The 18,559-nt window shown below is 39.0% G+C and overlaps 1 protein-coding gene across 2 annotated transcripts; it reads right to left on the bottom strand.

Annotated features, from left to right (window-relative positions):
- Positions 1-1,145: 1,145 nt before the first annotated feature.
- Positions 1,146-16,752, bottom strand: LOC144654827 (protein unc-50 homolog). Of its 2 annotated transcripts, none has more exons than XM_078515049.1 (7): positions 16,242-16,752; positions 7,504-7,529; positions 6,768-6,833; positions 5,857-5,977; positions 4,850-4,986; positions 3,864-3,965; positions 1,146-3,009 (listed from the first exon to the last, which is right to left on the bottom strand). In XM_078515049.1, exons 1-7 carry the CDS (start codon positions 16,412-16,414, stop codon positions 2,873-2,875), a joined length of 762 nt encoding a protein of 253 aa, XP_078371175.1. In that variant the 5' UTR covers positions 16,415-16,752; the 3' UTR covers positions 1,146-2,872. The 2 variants fall into 2 exon arrangements, with proteins under 2 accessions (XP_078371175.1, XP_078371174.1); XM_078515048.1 differs by having other exon boundaries at positions 1,147-3,009; positions 4,841-4,986.
- Between the last annotated feature and the right edge of the window lie 1,807 nt (positions 16,753-18,559).

The raw sequence follows: 18,559 nt of genomic DNA, 5'->3' as shown, positions 1-18,559 counted from the left end.
CTAACGTTAAAATACTTGTAAAATGTTAGTAAATAAATTCAATGTTATATGCAATAATTTAATGGACAAATTAAACCTTAGCTGATCCCTAACACCAACTGTTTGCTACAACCTCCAGAGATTCCAACCCTCCCGTTTTGGCCCACCGTTTTCACTCAAAATTCTCCCGTTTTTTGTAACCCTTCTCTAGCAAAGAAAGATAATCTTGACTGCTTTAAGCACGATCCTTTGTCGTTTTTCTGTGGTGCCTTGGCTTTTTTCACCTTCAGGGAATCCTAGCATGAACCTGCGGTTTTGTCGGCGCGGTATAGCCGTAATACAGTAGATCGCCTCAACTTCGTGCAAGGTTTACGTTTATTTGTGGTGGTTTCTGAAGTCGTTCTGTTCGTTGTTGATGTCAAAATGCAGGAAATGGCATTTTAGAGGCCTATATTTTAAAAACTTTCCTGGGGGAGCATGCCCCCAGACCCCCCTAGAGGCACACAACTTTTGTGCTTGTGGTCGCGGCAATGCCGCTTCAAAACCTCACTTTTTTTCTTTCGTTGAAATATCTGCACCTCAGCCCGGCTGACGAGCGAGCAAACAGCACTTTGAAACTTGTCAAAGGATACTTTCAGACCACTATGACAACGGAAAGACTATTAGGCCTGGCATTGATAAACATTCATTACGAAAAGCCTGTTTACTATGATGCTGTAGTTCAAATGTTTGTGGAATAATACCCCCGAAGAATGCTTTTTGTTGATTCCGTCTTTGATGAGACACAAAATTGAAAAAAGCTAAAACGCAGTATAGTTTTGTAAATGTAAATTTGAATCAGAATACATTATTTTTGATAGTTTTATCGTAGCTTTGCAATATTTCGATGCAAGAGTGGCACTTTGACTTTAAAAATATGAGGCATTAAAACACACTGACTTGGCCTCAAAATGTCGGAAATCGCATTTCCGAGGACTTGAATTTCAAAATTTTCCCGGGGGAGGATGGCCCCGGAACCCCCCTACATGGGACCGCCTTCGGCGGTCCTATATCGAACCCCCTTTTGTTTAATCCTGGATCCGCCCCAGCACCTCCTGTCCCTCTTCACCCCCAAAGGTGGTGACATAGAAATGGACATGTTGTTGGCAGGAACAGAACACATGCAACTTGTTATATCAGTGGGAGATGACCTTCATTCCTTGGCCTGGATTCATAATGCCCTTCTAAGTATTGGCTTTGTCTTCCTGGCACCAATACAGTACTTGCCTGGGAACGAAGTTTTTCCCTAAGTCAGAGGGCTTTGTGAATCCACCCCAAAACTAACTGCAGTTTAGAGCAAAGTTTAGGTGGGTTTGGGATGAGAGAGAATTTAAGGAGACAAGAGTCCTAATGTGTAACATAGCTTGCCACTCCCCAGTCCATCTCAAAGGTTCAGCTTTAATGGTTAATGATGCACAGAAATTTACCATTATTATTTACTTTATTCCTCTTCTTCCACATACTTTTAATTTACTTTGAATACATATAACACACTTTGTACAACATAAAATTTATAACTGCATTTGTTGGAAACAGACAGCACTACAGTATCACTACATGAAATTCTTTGTCATAAAAAGTGATATCTCTTCGTCCATTATTACTTTGACTTAAAGATGTACAGTGTACAATGTTTTTACTTCTACAGCAGAGTTCTAGAGTTCAGAGCTCATTGCAGCGATAAACCAAGTTCTACACTTGCAAAGCAATTGTACCATTGCCGTGAACGGATCAGTTTTTCAATATTGCCTATGTAGGCGATGCTACACCAAGCAATGTTCAATAAAACTTAGCTTGCAATGCTGCAACAAAACTGTGCAACAAGTTGCAAAATAATGACATTGTCTGATGTAACAGCACTTTTATTGTACAGTGTACTTTTAATTGAAAGACCTTCCATGTGCACCAACTTTGAGGCATAGCAAAAAAATATTAAAAAACCCACTAACCAGTAAACAAAATTTAAAAAAGAAACCTTAACTGTATTGACAGTTTCCTTTCAGACTAGATCCATAGTGCACAGTGAAAACATGTCTTCATAATTATTATAATTATCCACTATGTTTTTGACAGACTACCTTTTTATAATACTGTATGTAATTTTTGTCTTGTTCTTTCACTGTATAATTTTTTATGATTCTCCCCAACAAAAGAAAAATACATGTAGGCCTGTTGTACATGAACATGTGTTAGTGATAAAAAGAAGTTAGATTATCTCAAAGAAAATACGCTCAATATTACGAGGCCCTGCCAGGGGGGGTTCCCGTGTCCCTTGTCTAAATTTAAATATGTGCCATGTCGCTGTTTTATCGTTCTTCATGTCGCTGTCGGTAATTAAATTGAAGGAAAATTGCCTGTCCTTGTCGTTGTCGAAATTCTATTAGTATGCTGTCGCTACTTTTTGGGCCATGTCGCTTGTCGGAATTTACCCTGGCAGGGCCTCTATTACTGGTATTTTTACATTTTATAAATATCCTTTCCAAATTATTTTGTTTTCACCTGAATGAGCAATTTACACTTAAGCTCCCAACTGCTGTTGAACATACAGTTTTACTAACAAATAAGTATCACATGGTCTGTGAACATTGTCCATGGATATACTAAAGCCAAACATGTTCAGATGCAGCAACTGTGGTTAATAATAATCATTGATAATGATTTTCACTGCTGTCTTTTTTAACCACCAGAGTTTTACTGTCTCTTGAAATAATGTACCGGCAATCCATTCACTGGTCGACAACTATCGATATTCCTGTGGCATACAACCTTCCATCTCCAGACAATTTTGTGCCCAAGTATAAGTCTGGAGGGGTGTGCATCTTTGTCACTTTCCACATGTATGCTGTACCATTAACTACACCACTCTGTACTCATAAAAATGCATAAATGACTGTCCAATGTTCCAGCCGACAGCAAGAGACACAATGTACCCTATCACAACCAACAGGACAGGATACAGTAACACCACTGTGCTTCGAAGAAATGGTAACGCTGTAGGATTAAAAAGAATAGCCCTGTTAGACAAACATATCACAAAGCCAGAGCTAATCAGGGTCTTCTCTCTTATACTCTCAGCTCTCAGGAAGAAGAAATTAAAGACTTAGTGGGGACAAAGTTGAATTCTAGCAGGGAGAATGTATGTGTTGCAGTTAATTTTTGATCTTAGTTATTTTTTTATTTTAACTAGTTAGTTTTTTTCTAACTAGTTTTTTTATTATTATTCTTGGTTAATAAGTAGAAAAAGTAGAACACCTCCCCCCCTTGATATCTCATACCACCCCCCCCCCCATCCTTACTAACCCTCCCCTACTATCTGCTACTATCCCTCTCCCCTAAGTACTATCATTTATTTATTTTTCTTTTTTACTAACCTGCACTAGATTTGAACTCTCAACCTCTGGATTTGTTGTCCAACCCCTTACCACTTTGGCACGTAGGAAACGTTGGGTAAACCACTATTTTTTTAAAATATATAATACCCTAACCCTAACCCCATTATTTAACTAGTTAAAAAAAATCAACTAGTTAGAAAAAACTAACTAGTTAAAATAAAAAATTAACTAAGATCAAAAATTAACTGCAACATTTGCATTCATACATCACAGCAAATTATTTTAGTGAGGTAATTCACCAAATTCTCATTGCCGATGTAATGGTGTTGAAATGTTAAAGAAACCAGGGTGCACCTGACCTATTTTCTTGGCAATGCTAATGCTTAGATCTGAGTTTGATCACCAAATTCTCACAACTGGCTTTAGAATAATAACTAAACTAATTGGCTATATGTTGAACAGCATGGAGAATTGAGATCTTAATCTTGCTTGCACTGAACAGGTTTAACTCACCACTATATCCTAAGAATGAGATGTAGATGTAATACACCAGAGCTATGAGCCATAATGAGTTCCCAATAAATCTTGAAATGAACAGTGGATGGTCTATGACAACTGAAATCAAAAAATTATTCAATGAATCAGTATTTGTGTCATTTCTTTCGTAATCAGGCGCTTCCATTGTATATACAGGGTATTTACAGGGTCCCACTAAGGTGGTGTTAAACAATTTTGTTTGCAACATAAGTAATTGTACTATGTACATGTATGCACAACAAAGTTCAAAGTTGTAGCTGTGGAAATGTTGCAATGTTGACACTTCTTTGGCATGCTCTACAAAAGCTCTGTTACAGACAGCACATCTAAAACAATTGGTCTTAATTACTCCTGTTTGTTATCCTTTAAATCTTTCTTCCTTTGTGTTTGTGTTCTTGGGCAAGACACTTTACTTTCACAGCGCCTCTCTCCACCCAGGTGTAAAATGTATAAAATGGGTACTGGTCAGTGGGGGTAACCCTGGATGGACTACCATTCCATCTAGGGAATACCTCTACTCAAGTGCTCTTATGCTACAGTAACCAGAGATGAACACCTGCCTGTGGGGCCACTAAGCTCACCAAGGATTTTACGCAACTACATGTAGTGAGCAAAAGCTCATAAGGTCACTCAACATAAATTTTCTAACATTTGCTCTGAGAAGTTGGCTCTAGTCAGAATTATAAATTATGTTACATGTATGGCTAGGATGATCATTTTCTACAACCTGCAGGGTGACCTACACTGTAAGATGTGCTTTAAACATACAGTTGTATCCCGATAACTTGAACCTTCAAGGTTCTAAATATCGGGAGTTCGAGTTATGGAGCGTAAAATTAGTAAGAAAATGACCTGGACGGGAATCGGAAAAGGTTCGATTTAGCATGAGGTTCGATTTATCAAGATTCAGCTGTATTTAGCAAGTGATGCATTAACAAACAAAGGGTATTTACTCTGCATACAAAAGAGTTGGATAACATGTAGAATAAGTAGCAGCGGAAAGAATGCATTCAGGTGGACATCAAAGGCATAGGCCCATTCTACTCTCTGGCCAGGGTCATGGGCTGTGGATATCCGCAGGTATCTGTTGCAAAAGAACCTACAAAGAATATGAATGACATTATTGTAAGAACCTGACCAGATAGTTGTAAGCTTGACAAAGCAATAATTATTGTCTCTGAATGCACAGAAAATCTTTATAGAAGCATTTCATAGTTTTCTAATCGATTCTGGATAATAATAATAATAATAATAATCATTTCTATAGCGCTATTTAGCTAATCTTTCATAGCGCTTTACAATCACTATGCTAAAAAATAAAAATAAAATATAAAAATACCTAACTAAATTAATCTATTGAGCTAAAATATCTATACATGCAGAGAGTGAAGTTTTAAAAGTTAAAAATTTAAAAATTAAAAATATCATGATTATTTAACTGGACTTAAAGTAAACATGTATAAGAAATAAAAATTAAATGTCATAGGCTTCTTTAAAAAGATAAGTTTTTAGGTTCTTTCAAACACATGGAGTTTTAACACCAGTATGATACCGTGTCTTTTAGTAACAGGCAATCTCTGCTCAATCGACAGTTAATGTTTTTTCTCTGCCGTCAATCATTCAAGCAGACATCTCTGGAAACTTAAGTTCACTTCAACTGGTTCAAAAGGTCACATCTGTCAGTTGTGATTGATAGATTTTGATCCTTTTTGTTTGTTTCTGTTTTTTCAAGGTTTGTTGGCCGTCGCCATAATTATGATTGGCAGCAGCAAAAACAGCAATCATTATTTGGGTTTTCAACTTCAGAGTTCGTGTGACCAGTTAAAAGATGTTATAAAACTGCACATGCAGAACTCAACACTGGGCTGATTAGCCACTTAGGCTTTACAACAGACTTTGCTGCTATGGTTTCACTTCAGACACTGAAGGGGTACGCTGTTATAATTTTTTATTTGAAAGTTTCACTTACCATAATAACGATGCTATGACGAGGCCAACACCAATACAATCCACCATCACAACCCATAATAAAAACTTTAAAAATCCTAAAAAAGGTAGCTTCAGAGCAATAGCAAAGCCAATTGAAGACCCTGTCATGTCAGAGGTAAAAGAACAAACATGGGTTAGGTAAAGGATAAAAAAAAAGTCATTACTTTTAACAAAACCTGGTGGTTCTGTACACTTAAGTTATGTTAGCCTGTCTGATTTTTTTTTGTGAAATGTTCATACTTTCATGTGTGTCTAAGGGCCTCTTTACATGATAGCCGAGATGAGTTTCGTCCTGGGATGAAAAAATTTCATTTTACATGAGCGTGTTCATCCCAGGATAAGTCGTCCCGCCCGAGTTGAATTCATCTCGCCCATGCTTACATAACATTACATTTCATCTTGGGAAGGACTGTTTACATGGGGTTTTTCGTTACGTTTCATCCCGGTGTTTCATCCCAGGATGAAATCGTCTCGGCATGAACTCATCCTGGGACGAAATCATGTATCATCATGTAAACAGCAACAAGAAAATGACCAGACACCGAGATGAATTCATCACGGGACGAAAGTCATCCCAAGACGAAAACTCTCATGTAAAGAGGCCCTAAAGTGTGACAATAGTGTGTCCAAACATTTCAAAATTACCATGAGAGTAAGAACATCAACATCATCATTATTGTGTATGTGCATAACCAGTCAACCTTATCGCCTGATGAAGTTTAGTGAAATGCAGTCGAAACATCATCTCAAGTGACTTCATCCTGAGACAGACGATAATACTTTATCATTATTATCATTATGGATCTTTTCTAATCCCACTGGAAGGATGTTACGTGCCACCCAGTGGACGAGTGAAGAAAAAGATTTTATATAGATTTTCTACTAACTTACCACATAACCAAATGCTAAGTAACACAAGAAAAGCTGGATCATCTCTTGCCCACTGGTCTTTTGTTTCTGTTAAAAAAAAGACATCAGTAGCAAGGACATAAACACTCCAATGTACAAACATGCATCACTGATAATGCAAAAAGTCTACAGAAAACAGAAGTGCCCTCCTTTGTGTACATTTTAACCTAGGACAGTTGCTATCTAGTTTAACCAATTACAGACATTATGTCATCAGTATACGGAATTTTTCTCCATGAAATCTCTTTTTTTCAGGTTATGCCTTATTTAGGAATACCAGGGTGTATTTTATGTAGATTACATTGAAGATGGGATTTCAATAGTGTACAGTATATTACTAACACGTGATCATAGCCTTTGAATTGCTGGCATCAGGGGGTGTACATGGAGTACACCCTTGTGTAAATGGGGAGGCAGCGTGGCCTACTGGTAGAGGTTCCAATCCACCTTCCTGCCACTAAACGGATTTGTCTTCGGTTGTCCCGAATTTGTAAATAGCCAACTGGTTAGCCTCCTGCCAGTTGAGGTTTTAAACAAGTTTATGTTCAATTTGCAATATTTGTTTCTTTATTTACAGTGTCCACAATTAGCACAACAGTGCTAAATACATTGACACTTAAATAAAGTTATTTATTCTTATTTTTTTATGGCTAGTCGGATGTTTTGAGCTATCCACCACAGTTAGTAACAATGTGCGTCATAGTTCATGGATACTTACGTTTGTGGTAATGGAAGTTGCGGTATCTGATGAAATAAAAATGCAAGAAACATTCTGCAAGTCAATATTATGACACAAAATATAAAAATAACAGGAATGAACAATAACAGTAAAATTTACATCTAAGAGGCCATTGCCTCTTCCCATAAAAACTGATGTTCACAGAAACTGGGTTTGCTGCATTTCACATAAAATCCCCTTCAATGTTATTTTTCATATTTATTTAAAAGAACAGCACTACCATTAAGACTTCCCACAAAACCTGAACTGCAATTGTACAGATTGAAATGTCCTATGTACTTTGGAAGCATGATTTATTTTACATGTACAATCCTGAGGAGAGATAAGGCAAATCGACTGGAGAAATTTCATATCAAAAAATTCATATCATATCATTTTCATATCATAAACTTAAAGAAACAGCTCTATCAGTCAGAATTACACATTTAAATCAAAAGAATTAAGTGTAATACTCCATAATTTTCGAGCTTTTTTAAAAGTTCGCGGACACCGTACCTCACCGATTTCGCTGAAATTTGGCATGCAGTCTTGTTTTAGGGTCCTAACTACCAAATGGATATTAAAAAGTTTCAATTCTTTTTATTTTGGAAAATATCGAGAAGGCCGATTTGAAGCGTCCGTGACGGCCCGCCAACATGGCGGATCGAAGGTGTTCTTGTTAGTTCGACACTGAACCTGCCGTCACAGTTTCTCGATCATACTTGGCATAGTTATAAAGAACTATCTTTCTTCTTTCTATATATCAAAATAGATTTGGCAAATGTTGAGTTTGGATGATCAACGGCTAAGAAGTTCGAAGGTATGTTAACGATGTTTTGAACAGTCTCAAATTTACTACAAAATGAAAGGCTTATAACTCCACTGTTATCTCGATTTAGAACAAGCCATTTACCATGAACAAAGCTTGTTCATTGGTGAATTGATTCCATTAATAAAAAAATTGGGGAAATGTAACCGTTAAGAATAAAAAATTATGTAACCTCTAGTAAATTGGCCATTTCAGCGCCAATTCAGCGAATCAGCTCATTTAACAGCAAATAATCAAGAGAAACATGAAAGGGTTACAGTCGTTTATAATAAGCAGTTTTCAGGTATTCTTTGCTTATCTTAAACAAATACATAATCTTTGCCAAAGATATGGCGATTTTTGAGCGTACGATCGTTTCTCCAAATTTTTATGTCGGCAACTTTATTTTATTTGTTGTCGAGATTATACGCTGCTGTTATTCAAGTATTCCTTTCACAAGAACTTCTGTTGCTCGCATTTCCCAAATCACTGTGGTTAAGAAATTGCCCATTCCGTAACAGGGTCATTCTTACTTTTTCTTTAAAAATTACTAGGAAAGCAAGAATGCCATAGAACGGTTTTATACTAGTGAAAATACCTGTCAGACATAACTTCAACTGTTTGTGTTATCTGGCTGTTTTCACAAATATGCAAATTTAGGAGTTCTTAAAGACATTTAAAGTGCCTATCTTTAACTATTTCACGCTTAAAGATTCCTCTAAATCTTTTCGCCTACCTTTAGGACAAACGAAGTTTTGTGTCTCCAAGCAGAATGCTCGTTATCAGCAATGAAAGTCGAAGAGATACAGAAGCTCGAGTAAAATTCTAACTGCTGTGAAATGAACATCGTTTGAGCTTGACGTGTATTTATAGATCGCTCATTTAACTGTTGTTATTCAAATATTCGTTTCACAAGAACTTCTGTTGCTCGCATTTCGCAAATCACTGTTTAAGAAATTGCCCATTCCGTAACAGGGTCATTCTTACTTTTTCTTTAAAAATTACTAGGAAAGCAAGAATGCCATAGAACGGTTTTATACTAGTGAAAATACCTGTCAGACATAACTTCAACTGTTTGTGTTATCTGGCTGTTTTCACAAATATGCAAATTTAGGAATTCGTAAAGTGCCTATCTTTAACTATTTCACGCTTAAAGATTCCTCTAAATCTTTTCGCCTACCTTTTGGCCAAACGAAGTTTTGTGTCTCCAGGCAGAATGCTCGTTATCAGCAATGAAAGTCGAAGAGATACAGAAGCTCGAGTAAAATTCTAACTGCTGTGAAATGAACATCGTTTGAGCTTGACGTGTATTTATAGATTGCGCTCGAGCTCCGTTAATTAAGTTTATTCATTTGGCGATCAGATAAAAATCAATGAATGATCAGAGTTATTAAAGTCCATTTCTAAGCACGAGAGACACGGAAGTTTGTTTCATAAGCATTTATGCATAGAAATACCGGTTTATTTTTGAGCGGGAAATCTGCATTTATAATAGTTGGGAGTTTGGGGTGTTTTTTTGGTGTTGTTTTTTTTTTGAGGGGGCTCGGGGGGGGGAGGGGGGAGGGGGTGTGGAAGTGGTGCCTTCGTATCCTCTTTTGTTCTTTTACACAGTGGCCTGAATTTGGAACCGTTCGGGGAATTGATTATCAATTACTCTTCGTTATGCCATGTCACCCCTTAATGTGGGAGCGCCGTGCCTCAATTTACGATAAAAAAATTTATGGCCGCCCGGTCCATTTATGTAGTTCTCCGCCAGGTCTCTCAATAGGCCGGTTACGAGCCTAGTGGCCCATCCAGCCGGAGCTCATACCGGTTTCCGCAACGTGAAGCGACAACGAGTATTTTTTACTCCACCCGGATGGGATGCTATTCCATCGCAGGGTTACCTCCCTTCCCGAAAAGCTAAAGATTGACTGGTAATCATTTTTTAACCTGGGTAAGGAAAGGGACTCTGGGAGTTGAGAGGCTTTCCAAAGAACTTAACGCATTGTCCCCCAAAAGCTCTATCCAGGACTGTTTGGTCCAGAGTCCAGCGCAGTGACCATTGTTAGGCCATCACGCTCCCCAACCGTGTAAGAAAGTGCAAAAATCTGCTTGTATAAGCCCTGGGGTTGTACAGTTTGGTACGAAATGTGGGCTTTTAAATGTGGTAGGTCTTATATCCGTGGTTGGGGTGCGGTGGCTTAAAGCGAAATTAAAAAAAACTTCTTGTTTTCTGAAAAACGTTTTTATAAACTGATTTGAATTACATTAATGAATTAAAGGGACAGTGTCACCAAGATTTAATAAAATTTAAAACTCTCAAGACGGTAACCTGGTAGGAAAAAAGTGGCCTTAAACTTCGACAGTTGACTTGGAAGAAATATATGGGCCTTGAATTGGGAGGGCTTATGAGAGAAAAGGATAAAAAGGGGAATTTCACAGAATCTGCTCAACAGCGTACTCTCGAACAGCTTTCATTTATCTGCCCACTGTCTTTTCTCTCTCCAGGTTTTAGTAAGGCCAGACCGCTATGAGTGGATTTACAATTCATATTAACACTTTTTTGAGATTTTTAAATCCCGGTTCGAGCTTTGGGGGGATATTGCGTTGAGTTCTTCGGAAAGCCTCTGTACTATCATACCGTATCTACTCGAATAAGCGCTGCCCCCGAATAAGCGCCGCCCTCGAATAAGCGCCGCCCCCGGCGCCGCAGTCCCGATGCGGCGCTTATTCAAGGAAATCTGCATGTTTAACTAGAAACAGAACTACAAAGCAACTCTTAAACAAACTTGGACATTTCTTTCCATCAAAAGCGACGTTCTGCAGTTCAAAGTGCTTGTTTTACCGCTCAGTTTTTCTATTGAACATTCTTCAGTACAATCTTCAGCAAGAGACGACTTTTGGCAATCAGGGGACCCTATTTTAATAAATGTAAAGGATTAGATTCTTTGTGGCGTCAAACTTTTTAATAAGCGCCGCCCTCGAATAAGCGCCGCACTGGAGGCGTGAAAAATTTAATAAGCGCCGCGGCGCTTATTCGAGTAATTACGGTAGTCCCGGCCCTTCCTTCACCTAGCTAGGTCGGCGATAAGGACATCCATTTTTATTCACGAGTTAACGTGATGTAAGTCATGACGCATCACGAGAGGTGTCCTTATGGAGCTCGAGAGGTTCGACTTTAATAAAAAAAAAGTTCGAGATAACAAAAACAGCCAAGTTCTCACCTGCTTTTTTTTGTAAAAATCTGGACGAAAAACATTTGTATCTTTTAACTTTCCCCAAAAAAGAATTGATTCGAAATTCATTTCAAATCAATGAGGAAAACGTGTTAGCTTCACTGTCATGTTGTTCTTGCCGCGAGTAAGCCACGCCTTCTTCGAACACGATAATTACTGATGACACAAACGTAAAGTCATGTTCATTTCAAAATCAGCTCGCATTATGCTTATTAACAGATGAGCTCTTTTGTTCAACATTCAGACCACTGTGTCAGAGATCTAAAGAGGATTCGGAGGCACCACTTCCACCCCCCTCCCCCCGCCTTCCTACAACAACACCAAAAAAAAAAAAACTCCCAGCTATTATAAATGCAGATTTACCGCTAGAAGCCGAGTATTTTTTAACCGCGTCAGTCAATAATAAACCGGTATTTCTATGCATAAATGCTTCTGAAACAAACTTCCGTGTCTCTCGTGCTTAGAAATGGACTTTAATAACTCTGATCATTCATTGATTTTTATCTGATCGCCAAATGAATAAACTTAATTAACACATTTAAAAGCCCACATTTTGTACCAAACTGTACAACCCCAGGGCTTATACAAGCAGATTTTTGCACTTTCTTACACGGTTGGGGAGCGTGATGGCCTAATAATTGTCACTGCGCTGGACTCTGGACCAAACAGTCCTGGATAGAGCTTTTGGGGGACAATGCGTTAAGTTCTTTGGAAAGCCTCTCAACTCCCAGAGTCCCTTTCCTTACCCAGGTTAAAAAAAAGATTGCCAGTCAATCTTTAGCTTTTCGGGAAGGGAGGTAACCCTGCGATGGAATAGCATCCCATCCGGGTGGAGTAAAAAATACTCGTTGTCGCTTCACGTTGCGGAAACCGGTATGAGCTCCGGCCGGATGGGCCACTAGGCTCGTAACCTGCCTATTGAGAGACCTGGCGGAGAACTACATAAATGGACCGGGCGGCCATAAATTTTTTTATCGTGAATTGAGGCGCGGCGCTCCCACATTAAGGGGTGACATGGCATAACGAAGAGTAATTGATAATCCATTCCCCGAACGGTTCCAAATTCAGGCCACTGTGTAAAAGAACAAAAGAGGATACGAAGGCACCACTTCCACACCCCCTCCCCTCCCCCCCCCCCCGAGCCCCTCAAAAAAAAAAAAAACAACACCAAAAAACACCCCAAACTCCCAGCTATTATAAATGCAGATTTACCTCTCAAAAATAAACCGGTATTTCTATGCATAAATGCTTCTGAAACAAACTTCCGTGTCTCTCGTGCTTAGAAATGGACTTTAATAACTCTGATCATTCATTGATTTTATCTGATCGCCAAATGAATAAACTTAATTAACGGAGCTCGAGCGCAATCTATAAATACACGTCAAGCTCAAACGATGTTCATTTCACAGCAGTTAGAATTGCAATGTAATGTTTAATAGACACTCATTTACTCGAGACACTCATAGACACTCATTTACTCGAGCTTCTGTATCTCTTCGACTTTCATTGCTGATAACGAGCATTCTGCCTGGAGACACAAAACTTCGTTTGGCCAAAAGGTAGGCGAAAAGATTTAGAGGAATCTTTAAGCGTGAAATAGTTAAAGATAGGCACTTTAAGAATTCCTAAATTTGCATATTTGTGAAAACAGCCAGATAACACAAACAGTTGAAGTTATGTCTGACAGGTATTTTCACTAGTATAAAACCGTTCTATGGCATTCTTGCTTTCCTAGTAATTTTTAAAGAAAAAGTAAGAATGACCCTGTTACGGAATGGGCAATTTCTTAAACAGTGATTTGGGAAATGCGAGCAACAGAAGTTCTTGTGAAACGAATACTTGAATAATGCGTCAGTCAATTGAAACCCCGGCCCCCCGACCCCCGGGACTTAGCGGGGATTTAACGCGTCCAAAGCCGGGATTTAACGCACTTTTAACGGCGCATTAGCCCCGGTGGGCGGTGGTTTTAACATAATGTCAGTAGACCGGGGCCATGGAGCGGTGATTTAACAGCACGCGATCACCTGAACCGGGGAGGGCAGGTGGGATTTAACATAAAGAACTAAATGCTTTTCTCAAAATGTTCGTTCTGAGAAATCCGTTCTGAAAAGTCTACATGCTTCTTCCTTGATAAAGCCTTTTGCGACGCCTGGGTTTGTATTTAATGTGTTCGCACGATAAAAATAGACTCATTGTACTTGGAATCTGCCACCTTTGTACACTATCGTCTCCTAGAAAGTAGTTTCTGTTTCTGAGATTTCAGCCGTGAATGATATCGTAGGGTGAAAGTTGTTTACCCTTAGAAAAAAATTATTCTATTTTGTCTCTTCTTGTGTCCCACATCAGTTTAAAAGACGTCGTCAATAAATCGTTTCCAAAGGATAGGCCTATTGCTACTTGTCTGAGTATTTCATTTTCCATTTTGGCCATGGAGATGACAGCAGAAACTGCGGCGATTGTCGTGCCCATGGCTGTTTAATGTGCTTAAAGATAATCTTTTCCATTGAATTGGAACGAGCTTTCTTGAAAGATCACACTGAGCATCTTTCTTAAAACCCTGTTAGGTACGGGAGGGCCTCCTTGATGAAATTCTCCGTATGCTTCGCATACAGTGTTAATGAGACAAGGAAAGCTTTTTTAGGCTGTTTAGGCATGGCAGTGTAATTAATCTTCTTAATGAAGTTATTAAAGTCTGTCGCACGAAGCTTGTCGCTGTGCTATCGGCTGAAGTAGATGGTCAACAAAAGCTGAAATACGTTCTGTAGGGCAATCACACCCCGATATTATGGGTCTTCCGGCAGGCGTGTTCATAATGGCTAATTTCGGGTTTTAAATTTGACAAATTTGTGTCTCTGACCGCGAAAAACAATTTTTTATTCAATAGGTTTTTGGCGGAAACAAAGTACATCAGGTTTCTTTCCGACCTCATAACTATATATGGACAATAAACGAAAGAAATAGATTTTTCAACTTCCGGAACGAAATCAAGATTTTTGTCCGGTTTTTTTCTTGAAAGTCTATTCGGATGTCCCCGCTATGCGGGGCTTTTAACAGACGTCTAGGCCCCTAGGGCGGGGAAATAAGCCGGGTTTTAACACTTGGTAAATGTTAAATTCCCCGGTAAGTCCCGGGGGTCGGGGGGCCGGGGTTTCAATTGACTGATGCATAACAACAGCGTATAATCTCGACAACAAATAAAATAAAGTTGCCGACATAAAAATTTGGAGAAACGATCGTACGCTCAAAAATCGCCATATCTTTGGCAAAGATCACGTATCTGTTTAAGATAAGCAAAGAATACCTGAAAACTGCTTATTATAAACGACTGTAACCCTTTCATGTTTCTCCCGATTATTTGCTGTTAAATGAGCAATCTATAAATACACGTCAAGCTCAAACGATGTTCATTTCACAGCAGTTAGGATTTTACTCGAGCTTCTGTATCTCTTCGACTTTCATTGCTGATAACGAGCATTCTGCTTGGAGACACAAAACTTCGTTTGTCCTAAAGGTAGGCGAAAAGATTTAGAGGAATCTTTAAGCGTGAAATAGTTAAAGATAGGCACTTTAAGAATTCCTAAATTTGCATATTTGTGAAAACAGCCAAATAACACAAACAGTTGAATTTTTGTCTGACAGGTATTTTTACTAGTATAAACCGTTCTATGACATTCATGCTTTCCTAGTAATTTTTAAAGAAAAAGTAAGAATGACCCTGTTACGGAATGGGCAATTTCTTAAACAGTGATTTGGGAAATGCGAGCAACAGAAGTTCTTGTGAAACGAATATTGAATAACAACAGCGTATAATCTCGACAACAAATAAAATAAAGTTGCCGACATAAAAATTTGGAGAAACGATCGTACGCTCAAAAATCGCCATATCTTTGGCAAAGATCATGTATTTGTTTCAGATAAGCAAAGAATACATGGAAACTGCTTATTATAAACGACTGTAACCCTTTCATGTTTCTCCCGATTATTTGCTGTTAAATGAGCTGATCCGCTGAATTGGCGCTGAAATGGCCAATTTACTAGAGGTTCCATAATTTTTTATTCTTAACGGTTACATTTCCCCAATTTTTTTATTAATGGAATCAATTCACCAATGAACAAGCTTTGTTCATGGTAAATGGCTAATTCTAAATCGAGATAACAGTGGAGTTATTAGCCTTTCATTTTGTAGTAAATTTGAGACTGTTCAAAACATCGTTAACATACCTTCGAACTTCTTGGCCGTTGATCATCCAAACTCAACATTTGCCAAATCTATTTTGATATATAGAAAGAAGAAAGATAGTTCTTTATAACTATACCAAGTATGATCGAGAAACTGTGACGGCAGGTTCAGTGTCGAACTAACAAGAACACCTTCGATCCGCCATGTTGACGAGCCGTCACGGACGCTTCAAATCGGCCTTCTCGATATTTTCCAAAATAAAAAGAATTGAAACTTTTTAATATCCATTTAGTAGTTAGGACCCTAAAACAAGACTGCATGCCAAATTTCAGCGAAATCGGTGAGGTACGGTGTCCGACCAAAGTTCGAATCTTATAGAATATGACAATTAAGCTTGAATCGTGCAAATTCAAATTAAAGTTACACGTTTTATTCAAGCTCAACAAGCGCCTGTCAACCTCAAAACAGCTGCTTGAGTCGTAAAATAAAACCCAAGAATTATACTTCGTGGTAAAATATTAAATATACTTACACTTTTCTTGGTGAAACGCAAAGGTACAGCATTTGCCAGAGAGCAAATTCGAAATCCATATGACGATATTTGAGAATACGCCGCAGATACTTGTACTGCATTGAGGTCGACAAACATCTTGAACGCTTTTTTGTGGCCGAAGAATATGACGAATTTGCAGGCTCCGGTAACATTGCTAAAATATATTTCAATCCTGGTGGTAACAAGCTACTTATTTGTCATTTAAAGAAGTTTTAAACCCAAAATTTCTCTGCAAACACTGCGAAAACTGCACTTGTTTTTCGGTTAACATCCTGCGCATGCGTTGACACGTCAAAGTCTTCCATGATTCTTTGCACGGAAACTTGTCTTCCGCAGCGTCACGCCAGGTAAGCAGCAGGCGTCACGAAATGGGTAATTTCTCGTGAAACTTCCCAGGTCTTTCAACACCCCGTTTTAGAAATAATTTGCCATCAAAATGATATCCCCGTTCTAGTAATACGTCAATTTTTAATATCCGCGTTCTGGCTGCTGATAATTAACAATTATCCTGCGAAATCGCGCGGAATATCGCCTGATACTTAGCCGACGAGGCCGTAGGCCGAGTTGGCTAAAATCAGACGATATTCCGCAAGATTGAGCAGGATAATTGTTTTATTATTCAACAAATTGTCAACGAAACACATTTTGCACATAGAAAAACTGTAATTGTGCCGCGCTTTACAAGATTTCGGACGAATCTTCGCAACCTACGAATATCGCAGGATATCTGTTATGTACGGATGACAGATATCGTTAACATTTTGACCATATATGGGCAGCGCGCGCATCTGTTGAATAATAATTGTAGAATAATTGCCCCGTTCTAGATCAGGAGAGGCCCCAAAATGCCAAAATCACGACCCCATTGGGCGACACATACCGTATAGGTGTTTTGGGGAAGCACCTCCCTCCCGCGTCGTTGGCTCCTTGTCCCGGGGGGGGTACTTGGGTAAATTTTTGTTGGGTATGTGCCGCTGGCCTCTCAGAACCCCTACCCCATTATAGTCATATTCTATGGCCAATTATAGACCCCATCTTAGTCACTTTTGGGTAAATTTAATTTTTACGACCCCAACTTAGTCACTTTCTGGGAGCCGTTTGTCAAATATTGGCAACAGCAATAAATACGGTAACATTTTTTTCGGCGAATATTTCCGTTCATAAATCACAACTTGCCAGATTTTCGTACTCTCAAAATCCCGGAAAAGTGTGACCCCATTCTAGTCACCCTATAAAAAATGCTTGAAATGGCGACCCCATTATAGTCAGTCCAGTCGTGAAAATGCGACCCCATCCAGCGGCACATCCCCATTAGCCCATTTATAGGAAGTGCCCCCCCCCCCCCCCGGGCTCCTTGTTCGCTCTAACAGTCCTCTAAGGCCCCATTTACATGGAAAGAGGATGATCCTAGCACTAGGATCATCCTCCTTTCATGTAAAATAAAATGATCCTAGTGATAGGATCATCCTAGTACTAGGATCATCCGAGCGCCATATGTTTTCACCTTTCAGTTTACATGTGAAGGGTTGCATCTAGCCCTAGCGCTAGGATGATCCTAGTGCTAGGATCATCCCTCATCTCAGATAGGATGGTCCTAGCACTAGGATGATCCTAGCGCTAGGGCCAAATACAACTCTTCACATGTAAACTGAAAGGTGAAAACATATGGCGCTCGGATGATCCTAGTACTAGGATGATCCTATCACTAGGATCATTTTATTTTACATGAAAGGAGGATGATCCTAGTGCTAGGATCATCCTCTTTCCATGTAAATGGGGCCTAATATACACTTGATTGCAATAACGTTGTTATAGAAAAAAGCAAAATGGAAAAAGACAAATAGGAATTAATGTTCGAAATTCGCCCGAAGAAACGGCCTCAAAAATACACGTAAATCAATTGATTAATGCACCTATCAATGGTTTGCCCCAGGATGGGGGGGGGGGCAACCCCAGGGGAATTTGAAATATTTTGGAATCCAGAGTTGAATTCCCCACCCCTGGGCACCTAGTGAATGTAACCCAGCAGAACATTTTTAATAGATGTCAAAATCCCTACCCTGAGAGAATTTACGAAGTCAAATTCCCGTGGGTTGCCCCCCCCCCCCCCCCCCCCCCATCCTGAGGCAAACCATTGATTCATTTAAAATATTTGTTTCACATTGGCCCTGAAAAGCCCCATTGGGGGAGTGGTCAATTAAGTATCATTATTATTATTATTATAGGTGCATAATTAACACGATTAATATATGTACAGATATTAACTCGTGAGTTTCCTGTAAATGCTACCAGCTATG

Source organism: Oculina patagonica, chromosome 5 (assembly GCF_052425735.1).
Source record: "Oculina patagonica isolate OP01 chromosome 5, crgOcupat, whole genome shotgun sequence".
Classification (NCBI taxonomy): domain Eukaryota; kingdom Metazoa; phylum Cnidaria; class Anthozoa; order Scleractinia; family Oculinidae; genus Oculina; species Oculina patagonica.
This window is presented reverse-complemented; position numbering and strand designations above follow the sequence as displayed.

Bases quoted from the DNA above. Each gene is read 5' to 3' on its own strand.
- LOC144654827 (XM_078515048.1), bottom strand. From the start codon at position 16,414: ATGTTACCGGAGCCTGCAAATTCGTCATATTCTTCGGCCACAAAAAAG. The intron at 7,530-16,241 runs GTAAGTATATTT...TTATTTCATCAG, and splicing joins TGCGTTTCACCAAGAAAAGT to ATACCGCAACTTCCATTACC. The intron at 5,978-6,767 runs GTAAGTTAGTAG...CTGACATGACAG, and splicing joins ACTTAGCATTTGGTTATGTG to GGTCTTCAATTGGCTTTGCT.